At 44.6% G+C, this 26,995-nt stretch overlaps 1 protein-coding gene across 1 annotated transcript in view; it reads left to right on the top strand.

The window, feature by feature from the left end:
* The window catches only part of ninj2 (ninjurin 2), a 54,903-nt gene extending 28,748 nt beyond the window's left edge, over nucleotides 1–26,155 (top strand). Inside the window, exons 2-4 of the mRNA XM_034033271.3 lie at nucleotides 21,838–22,072; nucleotides 22,486–22,641; nucleotides 25,086–26,155. Of these exons, the coding sequence (XP_033889162.3) occupies nucleotides 21,838–22,072; nucleotides 22,486–22,631 (381 nt within the window). The 3' untranslated portion in view covers nucleotides 22,632–22,641; nucleotides 25,086–26,155. The remainder of the gene's footprint in view (nucleotides 1–21,837; nucleotides 22,073–22,485; nucleotides 22,642–25,085) is intronic.
* The last annotated feature ends 840 nt before the right edge of the window (nucleotides 26,156–26,995 follow it).

Consider the following 26,995-nt stretch of genomic DNA (forward strand, 5'->3'; position numbering starts at 1 on the left):
ATAATTAGACACAACAAAACAAACAAACACTAAACACTCACGGTACAATTTGGTTTTCCTTTAGCGGTTCGCTCTTAACCATAACAAAGGAACAGATCACCTAGCCACGCCCCCTTTTGTACCTTTAGTCACACCCCCTTGGTTAGCGAGTGCAACCGTTTCTCCTCCAATCTGCGGTTGCCACATCGCTTCCCTTCTGGGGCGATGACTTGGTGTACCGTAGCTCCGCCCCCTTTCACCGACTTCCACCTTTCCCTTGGAATGAATTGTCAGACCATCCAGTCCAGGGAACTCTGTTCCCTTTACACAGTGCCCTCACAGGTCAGGAGGAAGATTTATAACCAAGATTCATTCTTTATCTGTCACAGTAGCCTAACACACAATAGATCATGGTCCTATACAGATGCTCAGAATGAGCTGGAGGGGTTTGTGGCACATATGCACAGTCTATTGCTCCCATCACGCTGGAAAAACAGAAATGTCATAGAAATTTGATTTCAAGGCTTGTAAGTACATACTGACTTTAATGAAAATTAGGCACTTGGGTGTTCGTCTCAAAAATACATTGAGCACAACTGGCAACACACGAGAAAAAGCAGAGTGGGAAATGCCAGCAACAATTGCGAGTGTTTAGAACATGCTTTCAAATTGATGAAATTGATGTGTGTCAGAATTGTCGGCAGCTTTAGTACATCTCAATACAATATTTCTGATCCCTCATTTGCACTTTGCGTTTGTTTAGTACATTTCATGCTACACCTCCGATTGGTTTGCATGTGGTTTGCAACGATTGTGACAGACGCAACACTTAAGTAATAGTCTTTCTATCCAATGAACTGTCAGAAAGTTAAAAAATTAATAAACTTCCCATTCATAAGTCCTTCACACTTGTAATGCTGCACTTATTGTGTTGCATTCACCCGAGTATATTAAAATATTAAAAGACAAACGTGCGTTAAAAAATGAATCTTAAAAAAATAGAATGCGTTAATCACAGAAATTAACTGGGATTAACTGACAGTCCTAAACAGAACATTAACGGAATATAAACCACCAAACACAGAACACTCACACACTCACAAACAAAACACGCAGTCCCGAGGCCACGCCCTCCATGCTTGCGCTGCAGTTCTGAATGAGAGCTCTCAGCTGTCAGTCTCGCATGCAGCAACACAACACAGACGCTCACTGTTAAAATATCTTGTCTTTAACCCAGGATTTGCATAGCACAGGAGATTAGAAGTGAGTAAACTCTGTATCCCTTACATGATAAGTGGGTAAACGCTATATTGCCCAAATTTCAAGTGGGTAAACACCGTTTATCTGCGTATACCCTCGACTACAGCACTGGCTGTAAATCCTTATCAAAATAAAAAGACAGGGTCAAGGGATTTTTATTTCTGGAATAATAGCACGACAATCATAGCATGCTACCTCTATTTTCCTTGTAAATGTAGCTAGTGTGACTTTGCAACTCCGATAGCCCCCTTTTTTGAGGCTGCAACATCGACAATGTATAATTGCAAAGCATATGACATGGTTTATTTAGATTTCCAGAAAGCTCCCGCATAAAAGATTAATTCTCAAACTGAACGAAGTAGGGATTCAAGGAAATGCATGCACTTGGATTAGGGAGTGGTTAATATGTAGAAAATAGAAAGTACTGATTAGAGGAGAAACCTCAAAATGGAGCGAGGTAACCAGTGGTGTACCACAGAGATCAGTATTAGGTCCTCTGCTATTCCTAATCTACATTAATGACAGATTCTGGTATAGTAAGCAAACTTGTTAAATTTGCAGATGACACAAAAATAGAAGGAGTGGCAAACACTGATGCAGAAGCAAAGGTCATCTAAAATGATCTAGACAGCATTCAGAACTGGGCAGGCACATGGCAAATTAGATTTAATAGGGAAAAGTGTAAGGTACTGCATGCAGGCAATAAAAATGTGCATTATAAATACCATATGGGAGATACTGAAATTGAAGAAGGAATCTATGAAAAAGACCTAGGAGTTTATGTTGACTCAGAAATGTCTTCATCTAGACAATGTGGGGAAGCTATAAAAAAGGCCAACAAGACCCTCGGATATGTAGTGAAAAGTGTTGAATTTAAATCAAGGGAAGTAATGTTAAACCTTTACAATGCATTAGTATGACCTCATCTAGAATACTGTGTTCAGTTCTGGTCACCTCGGTATAAAAAGGATATTGCTGCTCTAGAAAGAGTGCAAAAAAGAGCGACCAGAATTATTCTAGGTTTAAAAGGCATGTCGTATGCAGACAGGCTAAAATAATTGAATCTGTTCAGTCTTGAACAAAGACGACTACACGCCGATCTGATTCAAGCATTCAAAATTCTAAAAGGTATTGACCCAAGGGACTTTTTCAATGTGAAAAAAGAAAGAAGGACCAGGGGTCACAAGTGGAGATTAGATAAAGGGGCATTCAGAACAGAAAATAGGAGGCACTTTTTTACACAGAGAATTGTGGGAATCTGGAACTCCCCAGTAATGTTGCTGAAGCTGACAACCTGGGATCCTTCAAGTAGCTGCTTGATGAGATTCTGTAGCGACCGCCTTGCTTGCCTTGCCCTAAGGCCGGCCCTGTAAATAATAAGTATTGGAGGAGCAATATAAAGTAAAAAAAGCAATTACAATGACATTGAAGGTGCTTCCTATTTAACTGATGGTCTCTGCAGACAGACAGTCTGTGATTGCAGGGGCAGCCTGTGAGGTGGCTCTCTTGATTGTTTTAGAGCCAGCTTAGTCCAGGGGAGATCAGGAAGCTGATTGATTCAGAGCCAGTTCAGTCCAGGGGAGATCAGGAAGATGATTGATTCAGAGCCAGCTCAGTCCAGGGGAGATCAGGAAGCTGTTTCAGAGCCAGCTCAGCCCAGGGGAGATCAGGAAGCTGATTGATTCAGAGCCAGTTCAGTCCAGGGGAGATCAGGAAGATGATTGATTCAGAGCCAGCTCAGTCCAGGAGAGATCAGGAAGCTGTTTCAGAGCCAGCTCAGCCCAGGGGAGATCAGGAAGCTGATTGTTTCAGAGCCAGTTCAGTCCAGGGGAGATCAGGAAGATGATTGATTCAGAGCCAGCTCAGTCCAGGGGAGATCAGGAAGCTGTTTCAGAGCCAGCTCAGTCCAGGAGAGATCAGGAAGCTGTTTCAGAGCCAGTTCAGTCCAGGGGAGATCAGGAAGCTGATTGTTTCAGAGTCAGCTCAGTCCAGGGGAGATCAGGAAGCTGATTGTTTCAGAGCCAGCTCAGTCCAGGGGAGATCAGGAAGCTGATTGATTCAGAGACAGTTCAGTCCAGGGGAGATCAGGAAGCTGATTGATTCAGAGCCAGCTCAGTCCAGGGGAGATCAGGAAGCTGTTTCAGAGTCAGCTCCGTCCAGGGGAGATCAGGAAGCTGATTGTTTCAGAGTCAGCTCAGTCCAGGGGAGATCAGGAAGCTGATTGTTTCAGAGCCAGCTTAGTCCAGGGGAGATCAGGAAGCTGATTGATTCAGAGACAGTTCAGTCCAGGGGAGATCAGGAAGCTGATTGATTCAGAGCCAGCTCAGTCCAGGGGAGATCAGGAAGCTGTTTCAGAGTCAGCTCCGTCCAGGGGAGATCAGGAAGCTGATTGTTTCAGAGCCAGCTCAGTCCAGGGGAGATCAGGAAGCTGATTGTTTCAGAGCCAGCTCAGTCCAGGGGAGATCAGGAAGCTGATTGATTCAGAGCCAGCTCAGTCCAGGGGAGATCAGGAAGCTGATTGTTTCAGAGCCAGCTCCGTCCAGGGGAGATCAGGAAGCTGTTTCAGAGCCAGCTCAGTCCAGGGGAGATCAGGAAGCTGTTTCAGAGCCAGCTCAGTCCAGGGGAGATCAGGAAGCTGTTTCAGAGCCAGTTCAGTCCAGGGGAGATCAGGAAGCTGATTGTTTCAGAGTCAGTTCAGTCCAGGGGAGATCAGGAAGCTGATTGTTTCAGAGCCAGCTCAGTCCAGGGGAGATCAGGAAGCTGATTGTTTCAGAGCCAGCTCAGTCCAGGAGAGATCAGGAAGCTGTTTCAGAGCCAGCTCAGTCCAGGAGAGATCAGGAAGCTGTTTCAGAGCCAGCTCAGTCCAGGAGAGATCAGGAAGCTGATTGATTCAGAGCCAGCTCAGTCCAGGAGAGATCAGGAAGCTGTTTCAGAGCCAGCTCAGCCCAGGGGAGATCAGGAAGCTGATTGTTTCAGAGCCAGCTTAGTCCAGGGGAGATCAGGAAGCTGATTGTTTCAGAGTCAGTTCAGTCCAGGGGAGATCAGGAAGATGATTGATTCAGAGTCAGCTCAGTCCAGGGGAGATCAGGAAGCTGATTGTTTCAGAGTCAGTTCAGTCCAGGGGAGATCAGGAAGCTGATTGTTTCAGAGTCAGCTCCGTCCAGGGGAGATCAGGAAGCTGTTTCAGAGCCAGCTTAGTCCAGGGGAGATCAGGAAGCTGTTTCAGAGCCAGCTCAGTCCAGGGGAGATCAGGAAGCTGATTGTTTCAGAGTCAGTTCAGCCCAGGGGAGATCAGGAAGCTGATTGTTTCAGAGCCAGCTCAGTCCAGGGGAGATCAGGAAGCTGATTGATTCAGAGCCAGCTCAGTCCAGGAGAGATCAGGAAGCTGTTTCAGAGCCAGCTCAGTCCAGGGGAGATCAGGAAGCTGTTTCAGAGCCAGCTCAGTCCAGGGGAGATCAGGAAGCTGATTGATTCAGAGCCAGCTCAGTCCAGGGGAGATCAGGAAGCTGATTGTTTCAGAGCCAGCTCAGTCCAGGGGAGATCAGGAAGCTGTTTCAGAGTCAGTTCAGTCCAGGGGAGATCAGGAAGCTGATTGTTTCAGAGTCAGTTCAGTCCAGGGGAGATCAGGAAGCTGATTGATTCAGAGCCAGCTCAGTCCAGGGGAGATCAGGAAGCTGATTGTTTCAGAGTCAGTTCAGTCCAGGGGAGATCAGGAAGCTGATTGTTTCAGAGCCAGCTCAGTCCAGGAGAGATCAGGAAGCTGTTTCAGAGCCAGCTCAGTCCAGGAGAGATCAGGAAGCTGATTGATTCAGAGCCAGCTCAGTCCAGGAGAGATCAGGAAGCTGTTTCAGAGCCAGCTCAGCCCAGGGGAGATCAGGAAGCTGATTGTTTCAGAGCCAGCTTAGTCCAGGGGAGATCAGGAAGCTGATTGTTTCAGAGCCAGCTCAGCCCAGGGGAGATCAGGAAGCTGATTGTTTCAGAGCCAGCTTAGTCCAGGGGAGATCAGGAAGCTGATTGTTTCAGAGCCAGCTCAGTCCAGGGGAGATCAGGAAGCTGATTGATTCAGAGTCAGCTCCGTCCAGGGGAGATCAGGAAGCTGATTGTTTCAGAGCCAGTTCAGTCCAGGGGAGATCAGGAAGCTGATTGTTTCAGAGTCAGTTCAGTCCAGGGGAGATCAGGAAGCTGATTGATTCAGAGCCAGCTCAGTCCAGGGGAGATCAGGAAGCTGATTGATTCAGAGCCAGCTTAGTCCAGGGGAGATCAGGAAGCTGATTGTTTCAGAGCCAGCTCAGTCCAGGGGAGATCAGGAAGCTGATTGATTCAGAGTCAGCTCCGTCCAGGGGAGATCAGGAAGCTGATTGTTTCAGAGCCAGTTCAGTCCAGGGGAGATCAGGAAGCTGATTGTTTCAGAGTCAGTTCAGTCCAGGGGAGATCAGGAAGCTGATTGATTCAGAGCCAGCTCAGTCCAGGGGAGATCAGGAAGCTGATTGATTCAGAGCCAGCTCAGTCCAGGGGAGATCAGGAAGCTGATTGATTCAGAGTCAGTTCAGTCCAGGGGAGATCAGGAAGCTGATTGTTTCAGAGTCAGCTCCGTCCAGGGGAGATCAGGAAGCTGATTGATTCAGAGCCAGCTCAGTCCAGGGGAGATCAGGAAGCTGATTGATTCAGAGTCAGTTCAGTCCAGGGGAGATCAGGAAGCTGATTGATTCAGAGTCAGTTCAGTCCAGGGGAGATCAGGAAGCTGATTGTTTCAGAGTCAGTTCAGTCCAGGGGAGATCAGGAAGCTGATTGATTCAGAGCCAGCTCAGTCCAGGGGAGATCAGGAAGCTGATTGATTCAGAGCCAGCTCAGTCCAGGGGAGATCAGGAAGCTGATTGATTCAGAGTCAGTTCAGTCCAGGGGAGATCAGGAAGCTGATTGTTTCAGAGTCAGCTCCGTCCAGGGGAGATCAGGAAGCTGTTTCAGAGCCAGCTTAGTCCAGGGGAGATCAGGAAGCTGTTTCAGAGCCAGCTCAGTCCAGGGGAGATCAGGAAGCGTTTCAGAGCCAGCTTAGTCCAGGGGAGATCAGGAAGCTGATTGATTCAGAGACAGTTCAGTCCAGGGGAGATCAGGAAGCTGATTGATTCAGAGCCAGCTCAGTCCAGGGGAGATCAGGAAGCGTTTCAGAGCCAGCTTAGTCCAGGGGAGATCAGGAAGCTGATTGATTCAGAGACAGTTCAGTCCAGGGGAGATCAGGAAGCTGATTGATTCAGAGCCAGCTCAGTCCAGGGGAGATCAGGAAGCTGTTTCAGACCCAGCTGTCCAGGGGAGATCAGGAAGCTGTTTCAGAGCCAGCTCAGTTCGGGGGAGATCCAGGAAGCCAGCTGCAACCCTGGCCTTGTCTCGTGGGATTTATCAGAAGAGGTGTTGCCTGGAGACCTGATAACATTCATTAAAGTGTACCGTGTTTTTTTACAGCAATAAAGATGTTGGCTGAGGTGGAGCAGAGCTCTAAAGCCCTGTCTTTCACCACGATGGCTTCTTAATAAAAAAAAAAATTTAAACAGAGGTCAGTTCATGTCCTCAACCAGGCCTTGTGACTCCAGTTTTGACTGGTACAAAAAACTAGTCAGGATATGAAGGCTATTCAATGATTTTTACTCAGTACAGTAAATATACAGAGTATAGTTCATTAAGTCTGTAGAAAATCTCCACCCAGCTCTGGAATACACATGGAACATCTCAGAAGCGGGTACCAGTATGTCATTGTTAGATATCTCCATCACAGCTTTGAATTCCACCATTGACACCACTATCTACTGCAAACCAACCGATTCTCATTCGTATCTGCAGTGTGACTCCTCACACCCAAAGGCTTGCAAGACAAACTGTACATTGGGGAAACTAAAAGGCGTTTAGCAGACGGAACATTTGTGGAAATGCTTTGTGGAACATTTATAAAGCATTTGAATCAACAACACTACGTTTCCAGTAGCCCGACATTTCAACAATGATAATCACACTGCTGAAGACATCAGTCAGTGCTTTGGAACAAATGCTCAGATGTACAAATGTACAAACGAGAGTGAGAGAGTTTTTGAGTTTTAAAATCCCTTTTTTGTATCCAAAAAACGACAAAAAAAAGTTAGTTTTTTTGTTTTGACCTTTATAGGAGCACATTGAGCTCCCCATCCTTGCTCACATCACACACCCAGTCCCCAATGCACCAACGGTCTTTAAAACTGTCCAAGTCCTGCGCCATTTGATAATAGTAAAAATCAATCTTAATCCTGGAGCCCATCAGGATTCTAAAAACGCTCACAGCATTACTAAAACCAGTGGCTAACATCTTGTTCTTTCAGGATTTTAAAATGGCCAATTTCATCTGACCCAGTACAAAGTTAACCAGTGAGCTCCTGTTTCTTTATTTAAAACTATATTTAATGTTAAAAACAAAGAGCTGTTTTGTAAAACTCCCAAGAAAGCCAGCAGGTTCTCTAAAAACACAAAAAAGGGCTGCAGCTGGGGGCAGTCCAAAAACAGATGGAAAACATAAGGGGCACTCATCACTGACCCCCGGCTCCACACGGCTCAAGTACTGGTTTGTAGCTATAATTCCGTGCAGCACTCTCCACTGCAGGTCTCCGGAGCGCTTGAGCAGGGGCAGTTTATATAAAACTCTCCAGACAGGGGATTCATTGTCAGGTGCACTAAGGTGAGCTCTCCATTTAGTGTCCCCCCGGTCCTTCAGCTGTTTATAGTGATGCTTTTTAATGCACATTTCATACAGCTGTTTTTTTCTCTGCTGTGTAGAAAGCCACCTCTACCACTTTCTTCAACAGCAGTATTTTGCCAGGTGACTCCTCTGGCACTGAGGGAGAGACCAGCACTGCGGGGAACAGGGGCTCCTGTTCTGGAACCAAGCACGTCAAAAAACTAGTCAGGAACTGGGACACAGCTGGAATAAAAGCCTGTAAACCACTCAGGATCTTTTCTACAAATCGCATTGATTTGATGTTAAGTGCTGTGACTAACTCCCTGCTGGCTTTCCATTTAAATAGACTAAAATCAATTAGCTGGCCAAGCTTAATAAAACCTGCTTTATAAAACACTGCAGACATATGTGCAGAATTAAAACTCTCACATTTAAAGAAGGGGTTAAAAAACAGGGGCTCCTCAAAAACCCCATTGTGTGCACAGCGACTCCTCTAGTGTTTTTTAAAATCCTCCATGCATTAAGCATGTTTTTATAAAAAATATCCAGCCTGCTATCATTGAGCTGCTCAGTGTGTATTAAAAACAGGTGCTTGTCGAGCCCCAGCCCTCCCACCCTGTGCAGGAGTGAGTGAGCCAGGCCTCTCCAGCTCAGCTCTGGGGCATAGAGCAGCTTCTGGGCAGCCTGCAGCCTGAACACTGCCACTCTGCTGGGGATATCAATCAGCCCCTGCCCCCCTCTCCTCACAGAGGAGGTACAGGACAGCCGGATGCAGCCAGTGATGCCCATTCCAGGAAAACTGGACCAGACACTTCTGAATCTCATTTAACAGACCCAGGGGATTGTCCAGACACACCAGTCTGTGCCAGAGCAGGGATGCCACCAGATTGTTAATAACGAGGACCCTCCTCCTAAATGAGAGTCATGAAAGCAGCCACTGCCAGCTCTGCAGCCTCCCTTTCACTTTATCCAGCAATCCCTCTCAGTTCTGTTGCATGAATGCTTCTTTTCCAAAAAATACTCCCAATATCTTAACCCCAGTGTTTTCCCAGGTCAGCACTGGGGGCAGTGATGGGGGAGTCACTCCCAGCTACCAGACAGAAAAGCTGCACTTTTTGCCCAGTTGACCCGTGCTGAGGTGGCCTTTTCGTAATTCTTAATGTAGGACTCCAGCGCAGTGATGTCCCTGTCATTGGTGATGAAAACATTAAGGTCATCAGCATATGCGAAGAGCCTGATGGGGGCGCTGTTGGGCGCAGCTGGCACAGCCAGCCCTGTCAGCTTCTCCCTCAGCTGGTGCAGGAAGGGCTCTATAGAGAGAGAACAGAGCATCCCTGAGAGAGAGCAGCCCTGCCGTATCCCCCTCTGCACAGGGAAAGGGACACTCAGATCATTGCTTACTTTCACCAGGCTAAAACATTCTTATAGAGGAGTCTAATATTAGAAATAAAAACAGGGCCAAAACAAAATGCTTTCAGTGTATGAAACAAATACTGGTCAGCTTTATCCTGGTCAATTGAAATTAAACCAATATGAATATAAAACATTTTGGACACATTAAAAAGGTATCTTATTAAAAACAAGTTATCAAAAATGGATCGCTCTGGCACACAATAGGATTGATCATTGTGCATCACTGATCCTATTTCTGTCCGTAGTAGATTTGCCAGTGTCTTGGAAAAGATTTTGCAATCCGAGCACAACAATGAGATGGGGCGCCAGTTCTTAAGGTTGCAGAGGTCTCCTTTCTTGGGTAGCAGCGTGATTACTGCCCTGCGGCAGCTCACAGGCTGCTCTCCATCCTGGCTGCGCTTGTAAATGTCCTGTCCGATACAGTTCCAGAACCGTTTATAAAATTCAGCTTGCAGCCCGTTGATCCTGGGAGCTTTCTGATTGGAAAGCTGCATGACGGTGGCAGTGAGCTCCTGGAAGGTCAGCGGGGTGTCCAGCCCACGTTACTCCTCCTCACTCAGACTGGGGAGCCCCTGATGCAGCCATGCCATCTCTCCCAGGTCACAGTTCTCAGCCTTATAGAGATAATTGTAGAAAACCACTGCCGCACGCCTGAGCTCTGCAGGGTTGGAGACCTCTCTCCCGCAGTGCAGCCTCAGACAGCTCATCTGCTTGCGCTCCGCTGTCTTCCTTTCCAGGCTGAAGAAGGCAGCTGTGGGAGCAGCCATGTCTTTAAGCTCAGTGAAACGGTTCTCTGAGAAGGGAGCCCTTCACCTTCTCCTCCAGCAGGCTGCCCAGGTGCTGCCATCTCTCCTGCAGGCCCTGGTACTCCTCCTCACTGCGCTGACCATCCAGCTGCCTCTCAAACTCCACAATCTCACTCTCTAACTCACTGACCACTACATCTACTGACCTGGTGACACTGGGTGTATTGCTCACAAATACTTTAATTTGGATCTTTCCGATATCCCAGCACTGTCTCAGGCTGGCAACTTATTTTTTTTCTTTTCTCCAATTCTCCCAAAATAATTTTAAAATAATTGATGAATTGTTTGTCTTCCAGTAGTTTTGTGTTAAAGTGCCAGTATGATTTTGAATGTGTTTTGGTGGGTAAAGAGATAGTAGCAGATACAAATTGATGATCGGAAATAGAGTTGGGTGAGATGCTGCATCTAATGAATTTATTTATGTGATGCTTTAGTGTGTAAAACCGATCCAACTGTGCCCCTGATTGACTTTAATCTATGTGTATTGTTTGCTGGTGGGATGTAAATTCCCCTGCACTGACATTTGAGTAGAAATAGTACATTTGCAGAGTATAGAAAATGTTTCTGGTCTGGGAAGAAGGATTTTACCTCTACTCGCCTGCTACCCTTTGTTTTATCAAGGAAAGTGCTGATTTCTTTAACCCTTTGCGGTCCTATGTCGATCGGACATCATCAAAAAGACGTAAAACACAGGTCTCTAGTCATTTTTTCTCCAGAAAAAGTCAAGAAAACCATTCAATGGCCGAGTGAGACCGATAGGAGCCGAGAGAAGCCGGAAAAAAAGGGGTGGATCTGAGCAATACACATAGCCCCGGCACCACAGAGATAACATGGACATAAACAGATAGCTGCTTCTGCATCCAGTGCTTAAAAAATATCACAGACATTTGCAGAGCTTTTTCAGATGTTATAGTAATAAAATAATGACTTGGATTGCATTATTGAGGAGTTTGGTGATAAAACGAGTGATCAGGAGATGATTTATCAGTATGCACGACTATGAAGAGGTATGTGAAAAATACAGCGAACAAGGGGTGGGGCGGGGCTGGAGATGCAGTACTGAGTGTCCTGTTGATATGCCGTGCCTTTTAAACCTGCTTTAATGTGAAAAAAAAACTTTTAAACAGCGCGTCTAAAATAAACTGCGCATGTGAAAATAAATTGGACCTGACGCGCCTGACACGCACTGAATAAATGGACCGCAAAGGGTTAATAGTATATAATTTGCCCTTACCGGTTTGGCTGGCTGAGATGTCAGAGAGCTGCAAGGTGTCAGAGAAATTTCCATCTTCCTCTACGCCCTCCTCGTATAATGACATCTCCTCCTCGTCCACCGATTCCTCTGCCTCTACCGCCACCAGCTCCTCCGCCACCGCCAACCCCCTGGGCTGAGAGGAGCCGCCCAGGACAGGATCCCCATCCGAGCCGGCTTGAACTCCATGTTCGTCTCCACGACTCCCCCTGTACAGCTGGGTACCTCCACTGGGGCCGACAGAGATTCACCTCCGCTGACTCCACCCGATACCTGAACCTGAGATGCGGGATCAGTGGGCTGGGAATCACCTTCCCCACCCTCCTCCGTCCGGCTGCTCTGTCCCACCGCAGTGCAGGACTGAGACCCTCCGCCACTACTGTGAGAAACCATAATAGGTCCCCAAATCCACCACTCACCCCCGCCCACCATGTCGGCAGCAGCAGAATACGCCTTCCTCACCTTCAGCCGCCACTTCTTCCCTGCCACCTTGAACTCTCCCTCCGGTCAGCATCAGCCGATGCTATAGCAGCCTCTGGTTTGGCTGCGGGCTCGCTGCTGGTGAGGTGTTGCTGGGCTGTGTCGCCCGGTTCCAGTCTCTCTGTCCCTTCCACCTGCGCTCTCTGAACCACCCCAGCCCCCTGACCGTTGCCACTGCTATTACCACTCGGACCTGCTTCTGCTTTTAACTGGGGGCATGCATGTTTGAGGTGCCCCTGTTCCCCACAATAAAAACATTTAATTATGTCTGTACTTGCAAACACAGGCGACATTGTTTTGCCGTATCAAGAGAGCTCTCTCTCAACTACGGCGTTATCAATGAACGGGGGAATATTTGAAAGAATAACTGTAGTCAAAGGTGTAGGTAGGGGCATGACTGAAATTAATGAACCATTTCTAACAAACCCTTCTTCCACAATTTTATTGACCAAGTTTTCTCGACTCAGGATTGCTTTGTTCATTCGTGAGGCAGATTTAATATTTCCAAACCCGACTGATTTTCCCACCGCCAACGACACATCTTCCACGGTGACATCAGAGTCAAGTATATATCTGAACCCGTGTCTCTGAGTCAGCCCCCCCCCCCCATTCCACCCGAGTGGGAGCCCATCCCAGGGTGCACAAGCTGACTAAAAAGTTTGTAGATATTAAAACAAACGTACATAGAAAAAAACGTTTTAAACTATTTTAACTATTTTAAAGTTACTAGTACAGCTCACTGTTCGCACAGTTCACTGCTCCTTGGAGAGAGAGAGAGAGAGAGAGAGAGAGAGAGAGAGAGAGAGAGAGAGAGAGAGAGAGAGAGAGAGAGAGAGAGAGAGAGAAAATGGCATTAATATCCAGAAGAGCACTAACACTAGGCCCTGCCCTGGTAGAAAACTATACACTCTGCTTGAGAGAACAGATTAAATATCGAAACAAACTCCACCTCTACAGTCTCAACAGGGAATACACCCTGGCAAAGTATCTCATTATCCAGAGCACAGTGGAGACCCAGAGAGGAACGACTGTGTACCCAGTGCCACAGTGGAGAGATTGAGACTGAGACCCACTTCATCCTCTACTGTGAGAGGTACAGAGAGCTGAGAGAGTGATACTCCCTCAGGCTGGTCGACAGAATAGAAGGCTTTCTGCTCCAGAGCCAAGAGGAGAAACTGGGGGAGAGGAGAGAGGGAGCAGTGATAGCTGCAGAGTTTGTAGCATCCTGCCACAAGGCCAGATAGACAAACCCGACAACTGTAATTTCTGTTTATTTCATGGCTGTTCTTTTGTGTTAATGCATTGCTGCATATATTTGGCAATACTTGTTGAACCTGTCATGCCAGTACAATGAGAGAGAGAGAGAGAGAGAGAGAGAGAGAGAGAGAGAGAGAGAGAGAGAGAGAGAGAGAGAGAGAGAGAGAGAGAGAGAGAGAGAGAGAGAGAGAGAGAGAGAGAGAGAGAGAGAGAGATTGAACCAAAAAAACAATTAAGCAGTCAAAAAAACAACCCAAGTTACAAAATAAATATTTTTAGAGTGACAAGGTTAAAATAACAAACTGAGCTCCCCCTCCTCACTCACATCACACAGCCCACCCTCCTCACACCACCTCTGTTTAAACTTGTCCAAGTACTTTACCAAACGGTAATAAAAAAAAATCTACCTGAATCCTGCTAACAAGCAGGACTCTAAAAACACTCCAGGCATCGGTAAAACCAGTGGCTAAAATCTTGTTTTTTCGAGATTTATAAATGGCTAACTTCGCTTGACCAAGGATAAAATTAACAAGCACACATTTTTGACGCTGTTTTGATTTGTAGGTGATACTAAAAACAAGTAACGTTTTACTAAAAATAACACCAAAAGATGCCAACAGGTCTGTTAAACGCTGGAAAAAGGGTAGTAATCGGGGGCAGTCAGTGGACAGGTGATCCACAGTCTCGGAGGCAGGGCAGAAGGGACACTGTTCACTCACTCCAGGCTCCACATGGCTCAAGTAGCGGTTTGTGGCCACAATACTGTGCAACACACGCCACTGCAGGTCTCCTGAGCGTTTGGGCAGGGGCAGTTTATACAGAGAGCGCCAACTCGGGAGCACGGCCTCGCTCACCCCCAGGTGTGCCCTCCACTTAGTATCCACCAGATCTCTCAACTCGGGGGAACCGTGAGATTTAACACACAGGTGGTACAGTTGTTTCATCTCTGTGGCATGAAAATGCAGCTCAGTGAGGTTGTGCACTGACAGCAGCCTCCCTGGCTGCTCTTCCTTCGCCAGGGGGACTGAGGGAGAGACCAGCACTGTGGGGAACAATGGATCGGGTTTGAGGACCACACGTTCCGTCAGACACCTCTCCACAAACCCAGAGACAGCCGGACTCAAGGAGGCCTTCAGGTCAGCCAGCATCTTCTCCAGGAACCTCTCTGATCTGATACCCAGCAACACACTCAGTTCCCTGCTGGACCTCCAACTAAAATCTGTGAATTCAATAAGATGGCCCAGTTTTGTAAGTCCAGCATTTAAAAACACACCACACATAGTAACAGAATTAAAATGAGCGTGATTAAAAATAGGATTAAAAAACAGGGGTTCTTCAAATATCCACTGGCTGCACAGGGAAGAGTCAGTCCTGCTGGTGTGAAGGAGGTGCCATGCATTAAACATAGTACTATAAAAAGTGTCCAGTCCTGAGTTGGGGAATCTGTCAGGGGAAATTAAAAAAAGATGTTTGTCCAAACCTAGCCGGCTGGCCCGGTGCAGCAGAGAGAAGGCCAGCCCCTGCCAGCACAGCCCTGTGCAGTAAAGCAGTCGCTGGGCTGCCTGCAGTCGGAAAACAGCCACCCTGCAAGAGAGGTTAATCAGTCCCAAGCCCCCCTCGTTTGGGGGAAGGTACAGCACCATGGGGCGCAGCCAGTGATGTCCGCTCCAGAAAAACTGCAACAAGCTCTTCTGGATTTGCTCCAACAGTCCAGGGGGGGGATTCAGGCACACCAGTCTGTGCCACAGCATGGAGGCAGCCAGATTATTAATGATGAGCACCCTCCCCTTGAAAGACAACTGGGAGAGGAGCCACTGCCATCTCTGCAGCCGCCCCTGAACCTTCTCCAGCAGCCCCTCCCAGTTTTGTTGCATAAACTGTTCATTACCCAGGAACACTCCCAGGATCTTGAGACCAACTGTATTCCAGGACAGGGTCTGGGGTAAGGAGGGAGGGGTAGCACCCTTCCAGCTGCCAACCAGGTACGCCCCACTCTTGGTCCAGTCGACCCGGGCTGACGAAGCCCTCTCAAAGGTATGGATGCAATCCTGCAGGGTGGCTACATCTCGATCTCCAGTGACAAAGACATTCAGGTCATCAGCATAGGCAGAGAGTTGTATGGGCAGGGCATGGGGCAGTGCAGGCACTGCCAGGCCAGTCAGGTGCAGACGGAGCTGATGCAGCAGGGGCTCTATGGAGAGGGAGTACAGCATTCCAGAGAGACAGCATCCCTGCCGAATCCCCCTCTGAACTGGGAAGGGCCGACTCAGGCTGTTGTTCACCTTAACTGTACTAAACACATTAAAATACAAAAGATTAATATAAGAAATAAAAACAGGACCAAAACCAAAAGCCTTCAATGTGGCAAATAAATATTTGTGATCAACCCTGTCAAATGCCTTCTCTTGGTCAAGCGAAATTAAGCAAAAATTCAGGTTAAAAAGTTTGGATACATTTAAAAGGTCCCGAATTAAAAAGAGGTTGTCGGCGATGGAGCGACCGGGCACACAGTAAGACTGATCCCGGTGCACCACTGACGCCAGACAGCCCCGCAGCCGGACAGCCAGAGCCTTGGAAAACAACTTGTAGTCACAACAGAGAAGAGACACTGGACGCCAGTTCTTAAGGTTACACAAGTCCCCCTTTTTAGGCAGCATGGTGATAACGGCACGGCGACAGCTCAGTGGGAGTATTCCCTCCCTGATACACTCAGTCAGCACATGGTACAGATCCTGACCCAGCAAGGGCCAGAAGTGCTTGTAAAACTCTGGCTGCAGTCCATCGATGCCGGGTGCCTTGCTGTTGGACAGCTGCATAACAGCTTTGGAAAGCTCTTGAAATGTGAGGGGGGAATCCAGTTCACTGCTCTCCCCCTCACTCAGTCTGGGGAGACCTTGATGTATTTGTGCCGCATCCAGCAGGTCGCAGCCTTCAGATTTATATAATTCACTATAAGATTCCACTGCTGCATGGCGCAGCTCCGCTGGGCTGCTCACCTCCTTCCCACAGGGCAGCCTCAGACAATGTATCTGTCTCTGTTCTAGCCTCCTCTTCTCCAGGCCGAAGAAGAAAGCTGTGGGAGCATCCATGTCTCTTAGCTGAGTGAAGCATGCCCTGAGCAACGAGCCCTGCACCCTCTCCTCCAGCAGCCTGCCCAGACACTGCCTCCTTTCCCATAAGCTCTGACACGCTGCCTCACTGCTCTGGCCATCCAGCTGCCTCTCCAACTCCAATATCTCTCTCTCCAGCTCACTGACTGCCGCTGCCACACACCTAGTGGAGTACTGAGTGTACTGTTGGCAAAACACTTTAATCTGTATTTTACCAATGTCCCACCACTGTCTCAGGCTGTCAAAGTGACGCATCTGTGTCTGCCAATTGGCCCAAAATTTTTTAAAATTGGCAGAGAGAGAGAGAGAGAGAGAGAGAGAGAGAGAGAGAGAGAGAGAGAGAGAGAGAGAGAGAGAGAGAGAGAGAGACCCATGTACAGTGTGTCCCATAGTCATCCCTTGACTATCTGCATGACATATCAAAATTATCTGAATGTGTTCCTCATGCTTAAAGGCATTTAACACCCAAAAGAAAAGCAGACAACCAGTATTAACAATTATGCCTGTGATGCCTGACTTATGGGGCACCCTGTATAAAGCGTCAGAAATGCAGCTTTTAGAAGCCTTTTTTGCTGGAATAGTTAAGCCTAGTAAATAACAGTCTAAGCAGGAACAACAATAGAGAATGATAGAGAGCACCCATAATACAATATTACATGTATGAAGTAACTTTCAACTGGGAGATGCAGCTTGTATATATTACAGAACACATACCATTTACAAGATAATCAGCACGCTTACACAAAAGCATAAAGTGTGTATTACATATTGTGGGTGTTTTCATCACCCCCCACCCTTGATATATTTCTTCTCCCAGCAGATTCATAAACTATAGTTTCGGCAAGATCTGAGAAATTGCTTTACATATCACTGCCAGTCACCCAGGGGAACGCTATGAGCCCTGTGTTATGCCTGTGTGCTAAAGTATTGTTTTAAATACGTCTGTATTTATTTGACAGAGAAATGTGACATTAATCTGCAGTCAGTTTAGACATTTTAACTGCCTGTACGCCCTAAGTCGGGAGTCTTTTGTAAACTTGGCTATAAGTGCTGAGTTTGACATTTGTGTGTTAGCTGATTTATTGGAAATGAAGGTTTAGAGACTGCAAATATTTCTCTTTCGTATAATCATGTAAATGGGTCTGCCTGAGGGCCTGAGATGCAAATAAGAGACAGCGTGGAACTTCAAAAGAGAATGGAAATGTGGGTTTGTGAGGATCCCACCCAGATACGCTTGTGCAAAGCAGAAAAGAGCATTAATCCCCAATCACCCAGGCGACGCACACAATAAACACACAGTAATCTAACCTGGACTGCCTCTGCACAAGCAGAAGAAAATACTACAATTAAACAGTTCATTAAGCAACTAAAAGGGAGGGGGGAAAAAACAGTCAAGACTGACTGGGGTTGAAAGTGAACCCACATTCATATTTATTCGTGTATTTATTTATGGATCAATGGTTCACTGTTACTTCACCCCTGTTTTTCTATCCAGTTTGAATGTTAATCTCCAGGACTGAAGACCATGCGAGATGTCATCACTGGCAATGTTTACAGCCTGGAAGTGGTAAGCTAGTGCCAGTTTGGTACGATTAACATCGTTCCATGTTTCAAAATGCGTCAGCTTGAAGAATCAGTATCTTTCTCAGCTTACTTATCTCCTGTATTGCCGCTGCAAATCTCACTTATCACACAACTTCAGAACAAATAATGCAAGGGACAATGAAACTCGGTAAAAAAATTATTTTTTTTCATAGAATTACCCATTTATACAGTTGGGTTTTTACTGGGGCAATCTAGGTAAAGTACTTTGCTCAAGGGTACAGCAGCAGTGTCCCCCACCTGGGATTGAACCCACAACCCTCCGGTCAAGAGTCCAGAACCCTAACCACTACTCCACACTGCTGCTTGCATTTGATAAACAGTTTGTGTGGTTCAGGATATTAAGCATGCCTGAAATTTGCATGGTATTTTGCTGAATGAAATGCAACAGTACAGTTGTAATTGAGTCTCAAAAATTGGGGGTCTTTGGCATGCCAAGCTTGAGTCGAGTCACAGAGTTTGTTCGATTCGAGTCAATTCGAGTCATTAGTTCTGACAGTTCGAGACAGTTTGATTTAGCGGGTCGCAGCGATGAGGCGACATTCCAAGTGGAGCATTTCAAATTGGGTAGGAAAAAAAAATGTTACAAAAAAACTGATTCTAAAAAACAAGAATGCCTTTTCTCTTTTCAATAAATCTGTATTTTGCTTCAATGATCTGGAGCAGCTATTGGTTCAGAGTGTGAGAAACACTTCAAAGGGAAGGAAGCCTGTATGCCTGCAGCTACAACCACCTGTAGGTACAGTAAACAAACTTGAAAGCCATACTGTACTGTAACTGAGGCTGGCTTTCTTCTAGCACAGAAGGGTAACTAAGGAAGGATGTATTAAACAGTCACTCAGGAATCATATTATTATTATTTGTTTATTTAGCTGACGCCTTCATCCAAGGCAACATACAGAGACTAAGGGTGTGTGAACTATGCATCAGCTGCAGATTCACTTACAACTACATCTCACCTCGAAAGACGGAGCACAAGGAGGTTAAGTGACTTGCTCAGGGTCACACAATGAGTCAGTGGCTGAGGTGGGATTTGAACCGGGGACCTCCTGGTTACAATTTCTTTTCTTTAACCACTGGACCACACAGCCTCCTATATTTAGTGTAAACCGAAGCTGCAGGATTGTAGGGTACAGATTTGTAGTGATTCTTTTATGGGTCTTCTATGAATTAATACTCAGTTCTGTAATGTACTTGAAGATGAGCATTCATCAGCTGGAGACTATATGGACAGAAAAACTTTGTGGCACTTCCCTTATAAAGGTTTCCTGTAGTTAAAGCCTAGCAAAGTGTAGTAAAACACAGTGAAAGCATTGTAAAGCATAGGTAAACATTGTAAAGACCACTTCTCAGATTAAAACTCTTGGGCAAAATCAAAAATAAACATTTATGAAAAATAAAAGCCCAGATAACACAGGTTATCTACAAAAAAACTGAAACGTTCAAAAAATAAACACCAAAAATGGGAATAAGTAAACACAGAAAAACCAAAGCCCTGAGTACAGCTTATCATTTCCTATATTCCACATGGACAATGCAGCTGCATCCTGTTTGATATATAGCCTAAATGCTCCTTTAACATCCACACTTTCAATAGCACCTGAATATAGAGAATATTATTTAAATCGTTCTGCTCTGCGACTGAGGGAAGGAGACAATTCTTCACACAGAGAGTGGTGAGGGTATGAATGGGCTACCTAGTTATGTTGTTGAGGCAGAATCACTTGGATCCTTTAAGACCCAGCTTGACAAAGTTTTGAGGTCACTCAGCTGCTAGGAACCGGATGAGCGTAGATGGGCCGAATGGCCTCTTCTTATTCGTCAATGTTCTTATGTTCTGAAGTTAAAGGTTTTGGGGTACAGTAGTAGTCTGATTTATGTGTAGATTTTGATGGACCATTTGCCCCTGGTTAAAGCAACAACATGTACGTGGCCCACATCCTTCCTAACAGAGTTATGTTCAGTTCCTCCCTAACAGGCCCCTACTGGAAAAACAATTTGACTTCAGTTCATGATTATTTCTTCTTTTCATGACGTTTTTTTATATTGTACTGAATTGGGATGATGAAAGTTTCTGGACTGGCGTTAGCGTTGCTCAACTGCTTTTATACTTTACCAATGTGCCGTCATTGTCCAGTTCTGTTCACCGCATTCAGGGCATTCTTGGCACTTTTCATCATGTGATTAGCTGGTCGTTCCAACCTGCAGGGGGCCATGATTGTGTTCCATAACTTCAGTCACAGCATTTTGTTGTCATGTTTCATGCATTTTTATTAAGTGAGCGATGCCCTGCAGTGAGTTGCTATGGTGACTGGCTTTATTTGAGGCCTACTATATGGGACAAGCTATAAAATGAAGAGGAGAGTATGGGACTAGCTATAAAATGAAGAGGAGAGTATGGGACTAGCTCTAAAATTAACAGGAGAGTGTGGGACTAGCTATAAAATGAACAGGAGAGTATGGGACTAGCTCTAAAATTAACAGGAGAGTGTGGGACTGGCTATAATATGAACAGGAGAGTGTGGGACTGACTATAAAATGAACAGGAGAGTATGGGATTAGCTATAAAATGAACCACACAGGCCGGGGGGAGGTCTGGTCTCATCGTTGCTTTGTTTCCCTTCCTGTATTCAGCCTGTGTCTGACTGACCCCTACTTCCTGTCTTACCCCTCGGGCCTTATTGCTGGCGTCTCCAAAACACGCTTTCTCATTTCCCAGCACACAGGCTGGCCTCCCACTTCTCCTTTCCTTGCTATTTGTTTTGGAGAGGAGCAATGTTTTTTTCTTTCTTTCTGTTAATGTTGGTCAATGTACAGTAGCACTCACGAAAGCTGAGTGACAATGGTGCTGGCTCCAGCCAGGTACTGAGCTGCCTCTCAGAGTTTAGACATGAGTGCCCCTCAGTGATGCCCTGAACACCCCTTCCCTGCCATATCGTTCTCTCTCCAGCACACACTGACAAATCAGGCTGAATTGAACTGTGGCTTTGTGATGCAAACTGATGTACTGTACTGAAGAAGGCATCAGCAGAGAAAACCAAACTCGTTTAGATGAAAAAAGGGAAGTGACTTGCTACTGTTGCACAATTTGGATTGTGTTGGGTTTCTGATGAAATAGAGTAAACAGAAGAAATCAATTTAAACAGCTTGACTAAAGCACTCTCAAGTTGTCTGTTCTCATTTTGTAACATTAACATTTCTCAAAAACTAGAAGTTAGACTGGAGTAAAAAGGTAAAAAATATGACCTACTAATATGAACCATATAAAAGCAGCGGCCTCAGATTCTGAATTGATGGTTAGAAATTCTTTGAATTTGGTGCCACCCAGAGGCCATTAACGAGAATGCATCCACATTGAGATTGTTCAAGTTCAGTGGCTGGTGATAAATTCAGCCTGATTTGTTGTCATGCAACAGGTATTTATCATTGATGCCTGTGTTGTTGTTCTTGGCCTGCTAGACATGATCATGATTTGAGTTTGTCAAAAAAGTTTGTTATGTAATTTACTGTTTTTTTTTATATTATATAAAATATAAAAAAATATATATATATATATACAAACAATAACAGAGAATTATATAAAAAAGGTAAGAAAATGCAGATGATATCTGTTTAAAAGATATAATACCTTGACCTGCATTCAAGGTTATTGAGCTTTTAACCTCATCACACAACACTGCCTGTTACACTTTACCCTTTAAACTCGGTGATCAGCTGCGACCACTCTCTGCAAGAGCCTGGCTCTAGTTGGTTGGAGACAATCTGATGTTTAAAGGAGGAGCGTGTAAAGGGCAGTGTTGTGTGATGCACTGTGGTTATGGATTCTGACCCCCATTGATGAGGTTAAAAGCTTTATAACTACTCCTTCAGAGGAGCCTGGCTCTTTTGTGCCATGGTGAAGTCGCTCAGTTGTGTTGTGTGTGGTCAGAGCCCAGTTACACCAGCCACAGTCTTAGATCTGCTCTTGTATCTTTTCCACCCAAGGATGAGCGCAGCGCCCCCAGGAGAGACGCGACCCCCCTCAATCTGAACCACTACGCCACCAAGAAGAGCGTGGCGGAGAGCATGCTGGATGTGGCTCTGCTCATGGCCAACGCCTCGCAGCTGAAGGCCGTAATCGAGCAGGGGCCCGGGTTCAAGTATTACATCACCCTCCTCGCCCTCATCAGCCTCTCTCTGCTCTTCCAGGTGGTCATCGGAGGCCTCTTCATTGCCATGGGTGAGTAGAGACGGCCCCAGCACCAGTCACACAGATACAGGATACACCATGAACATTCACAATGCAGTTATTCCACGGATCAGGAGAGATGATTAATGGTTGTTTACGGCTATCCTCTTGAGTATAGCCAGGCTCTTGCATCGTGGGTGCAGCATGAAAACAATGTGCTTTAACTGTAGCAAACTCAAGCATGTGTCTCACTCTCCATAAGTGACACTGGAGGCGCCTGCTTGCTGTCTCTGATTATGCAACTAACTTAAACATTGGAGATAAAATCTGAGCAAAACAAACTAAAGAAACACAGTAGAGCACTAAGAATAAGTGAATGTTTGACATTTTCAGTGTCCCTTTTGGAAAGCTGTTATACACTTTGTGCTCAATCCTCTGTCTGCCTGTCCGTCTGTCTTTGCCAGCTCGGAAGGACCTCAACGATGTGGGGAACCAACGGAAGCTGAATATCCTGAACAACATGGCAACGGGGCTGGTGTTCATCACAGCGATCATCAACGTCTTCATCACAGCATTCGGGGTCCAGAAAACAGGGCTCTACCCCAACTGACAACACGCAGGTCAGTCCACACAGCCTAATCAATATGGGTGTCAAACCATGGTGTGACACTGGAAACAATAAAAATAATTTAAGGAAACTTTTAAAAAAAAAGAACAAGAAACTGAAAATACAAGGAAAAAACTCAAAAAGTCATATTTCCATTCAGTGGGAGTGTGGTGGCGTACCTCAGTCCTTGTGCATATTTTATGTTTTGTGTTATTTTGTATTTGTAGTATTATTATTTAAAGGTACTTTCTTTGTTTGAATGTTGTTTTGTTTAAAACATGTGCATAATGTGACCATCTCCAAATTAATTATCAATTATTTTTTTATAATAATTATCAATCGTATATAGAAAGAGCGGATAAACATAATACATCGAAAAAGCAATTGCTACCCGTGCTGGTTTTACACCAGCACGATACTTGTTGGTTCCGTATCGGTTTTGTCTGTCTGTTTTGTTTTGTTTGCATCTTTGATGTATAATAAACTGCGCATCAGCGCTCCACTCACCCCAGTACTGTGTCCTGTCTACTTCCTGGTCTGACATCACCACAAGCCATCCGGGTCACAGGCGGAAACAAGAGATACCTGAAAAAGACTTGTACAAACACCTGTAGAATTTCATTTATTTTGAATGTATTATTTCTTTTCCGTTTCATTGTGTTGTCTGTAGCAAAAGTGATAATGGCGGTGGTTTGTTTTGAAATGTTATTCACTTTTGTATGTTTTAAGAAACATAGCAAATATAAAATAACATATTTGTTGGTTTGGTACAGCCCAAAACCAACCAGAGACGTATTATTGTGTAATAATATATTCTCATTTATACATATGGTTATGGACAGTATATCAGAAACAGGGTTAGTTAAAGAAGGTGCATCTCAGAATCGCACCCAGTCAAAGCTAAAAAGCAGGTGGAGGCTGGGGAGGGGGAGGCAAATTTTATTTATAGAGCGCTTTTCTCAGACCCAAAGCACTGTACAAGAACAACAATACAAACATACAATATACAAAAGTACAGACAAAATATCAGTTCAATAAAACAAGTCAAAAGTTAAAATAAATCAGCAAAAAGGTGTGTCTTTAAGTGAGATTTAAAAATATCCAAACTCAGAATCTCGAATAGATTTGGGCAGCATGTTCCTTAATCGCGGGGCAGCACTACAAAAAGCTTGGTCTCCCATAGTATGGAGCCTAGTCCTAGGTTGAATAAGACATCCACCATCCAGGGATCTTACATTGCACACTGGAATGTACTTTTGCAATATATCTCTCAAATAAACAGGGGCAGCACCATTTAAGGCCTTATAGGTAAGGAGCAGAATTTTGTAGTCAACCCGATACCCAGTGCAGTTTATACAGTACAGGTGTTATGTGCTCACAAGAAGAGGTATGAGTTCAAACCCGGGCTGCAGAATTCTGCACATACTTAAGCCTATTGAGTACTTTAGCAGAACCCCCAGTCAGAAGAGCATTGCAGTAGTCCAATCTTGAGGAGATGAATGCATGAATTAAGTTCTCAGCAGAAGATGAAGACAGAAATGATAAATGGCAATGTTACGCAGATGAAAGAATGACACTTTAGTTATATTTCTAACATGAGCTTCAAACGATAAGATGGAATCAAAAATAATACCCACGTTTCACACTTGAGGTGAAGCCACAGCCAAACTAAAATCAATGACCGTGCGCAGCAGTTGTTGGGAGCCAATCAGCATAACCTCAGTCTTGTCACAATTTAACTTTAAGAAATTAAGCTGCATCCAGTGCTTGATATCAGACTGAGTAGAGGAGTGTTCGCCACATCAGTGTTGGGTTAGTTTGTACGGTATATCTGGGTATCGTCAGCATATAAATGAAAGCCAAGACCATGACGTCGAATAATCTGGCCAAGTGGAAGCATATATACTAAATAACAATGGTCCCAGGACAGAGCCCTGGGGGACACCTTGTGTAACTGGGGCAGTATCAGATTTATAGTTGCCTTGGATAACAAATTGCTTCCTATTAGACAGATATGACCTGAACCAACAAAGAGATACCCAAAACATTTTCCATGCGCTCCAGCAAAATATCACGAGTAACAGTATCAAAAGCTGCACTCAAATTTAGAAGAAGAATACTGAGAGATCCTGAATCAGCAGCCACCAACAAATCATGTGTTACCTTCACAAGGACTGTTTCAGTACTGTGCTTAGCTCTAAACCCAGACTGGAAAGATTCAAACAGCTCATTAGATAACTGAGATGTGACCACCCTTGTCAATCACTGGCCGTATCGTTAATAAGAAACTAGCTGAATGATTTGTTATTGGAAGTGCCTGAAATAAGCTTGATGTTTATGTTATTTGGTCTGAGGTTAATAGTGAGTTTCCTGCCTGAACCACCGCTTTGCTTAATAGAACATTGGCTCATGTTCAGTTCGAATGTCTCATATTGTTTTTTTTTTCTCTTCTTTCAGATTTCAATGTACATGAAGATCTTCTTAAACAACGTGCATATTCACAGAAGATGACGTTCACCACAGCCCCTGTAGAGACTTAACTGCTTCAATAATACCAGCATTAAAGGCATCTGCTAAAATAGACAAACATGGCCAGTGAGAGAAATTCTGTACGGAACTGGGAATGACAATACAACGCTAACTCATCATAAACAATATCTGCCCTGTGCACTGGAATTGGACACAACACTTAATTATTCCTATGAACTAGCAATAATCTCCTTATGATAGCCCTTGAATGGTTGTCCTCCCAAAAATGTGTTACATTCCTTTAACAAAGCAAGCAACCTGAACACTTTGTAACCCCTAAGTGGTCAGGTGGGGTCTATTTGACCCCAGGGCCATGTTTCACTTGTTTATTAGACCCTACCTCACCACTTATGTACAAACTTGTGTGCACACAGATCATCTTGTTTGCTGTATTTTTCAGATTTAGAGGCATGAGCGACAAACCCATTCATGGGGCGCAGACGAGAAGACCACGTTTTCATGTAGGATGTAGATGTGAAAAGGCAGTTTTTGCCCTTCACATTTTGTGCCACTTTGCCAAAGATGCTATGAAGAAAGTGATTCCATTGATAAGGTGCTTATTGTCAGAGCTTGTGTAAAAGGGCTTGTAGATTGTTGAATGAAAACCTTTTTTGAAAAGACCTTTATCTTTACTGATAACGATCAATTCATATATGGGGTCATATTGACCCCACTTCATCAGTTACACGTCACCACTTAAAACATGGAGTTATAACGCTTGCTTGCTGTCGTTCCCTGTATAGCACTTTGTACAGTACAAAGCTTTTAGTGTATATGCTACAGCAGGCATGCAACCAAACGCAAACAGGTTTTTAAAGATGAAATTCATTTTTAGAAGTAATTCAATTTTGTTAAACAACAGGTATGTTTTTAGAAACACTTTCACAGTAACAACTAAATATATTGTGCCTTTTCTTTTACTCAGAGTGGCTAATATTATTATTATAAATCTGTAGATTTTAAAGGGGTTTTTATTAAACAAATACATTTCTCCTCAACTGCTCGTCTTGAGTTTTATTGATAATGATTTCCCATATCCAGGAGCAGGATATTCCATTGCATGGGCAGGGACACCTCTTGAGATGCCCACATGACCTGTCGCTTTCTCTTTTTCATCATATCATATAGTTAGTGGGTCAGTGCTGAGCAAAGTGTTTTCATTTAATACATTTTAACTGCAGGTAGTAAGGAGTTTCATAGCCAGAGGGGCAACTAATGTCATTAAATGATTTGTTAATTTAAGCGCCATACACAGATTGGGGTCTATTCAAATAATCTCAACAGTGGTGGCAGATCCACCATTGTTTTAAAGTAATACTAGAAGGGAATTGTAAAAGCAATATCCAAGGCACGATTTCTTCATTCAATATTATTCAAAATTTTCTTAGGCAGAGGTTTTGCAGTTTTAGAATACAGAGCTAAAAGACACATGCTGCTACTAACTCGTGGTACCGCTGTTCTGTTCACTCCCTACCTCTCACTCTGACACTTTGCATAACATTAGCTGCACAGTACAAAACATTACTACTAAGTAATACATTTGCTGCATTAAGAATCATAAAATAATACTTATCAAATACCAACATATATATTTTACATCTGTTTAATTTGTATTATTATTATTATTATTATTATTATTATTATTATTATTATTATTATTATTATTAATAATAATAATAATAATAATAATAATAATAATAATAAAAAATCTGTTTTTATCTTTTACTTTACTCAGTAGTGCAAATATTATAGCCTGGACAAAATATTGGAAAACACACACCAACATTGCAGACTTGTGAACACCATCTCTAGCAATGACGTCAGTTGCCATACCCGCT

Source organism: Acipenser ruthenus, chromosome 14, assembly GCF_902713425.1.
Source record: "Acipenser ruthenus chromosome 14, fAciRut3.2 maternal haplotype, whole genome shotgun sequence".
Lineage (NCBI taxonomy): Eukaryota > Metazoa > Chordata > Actinopteri > Acipenseriformes > Acipenseridae > Acipenser > Acipenser ruthenus.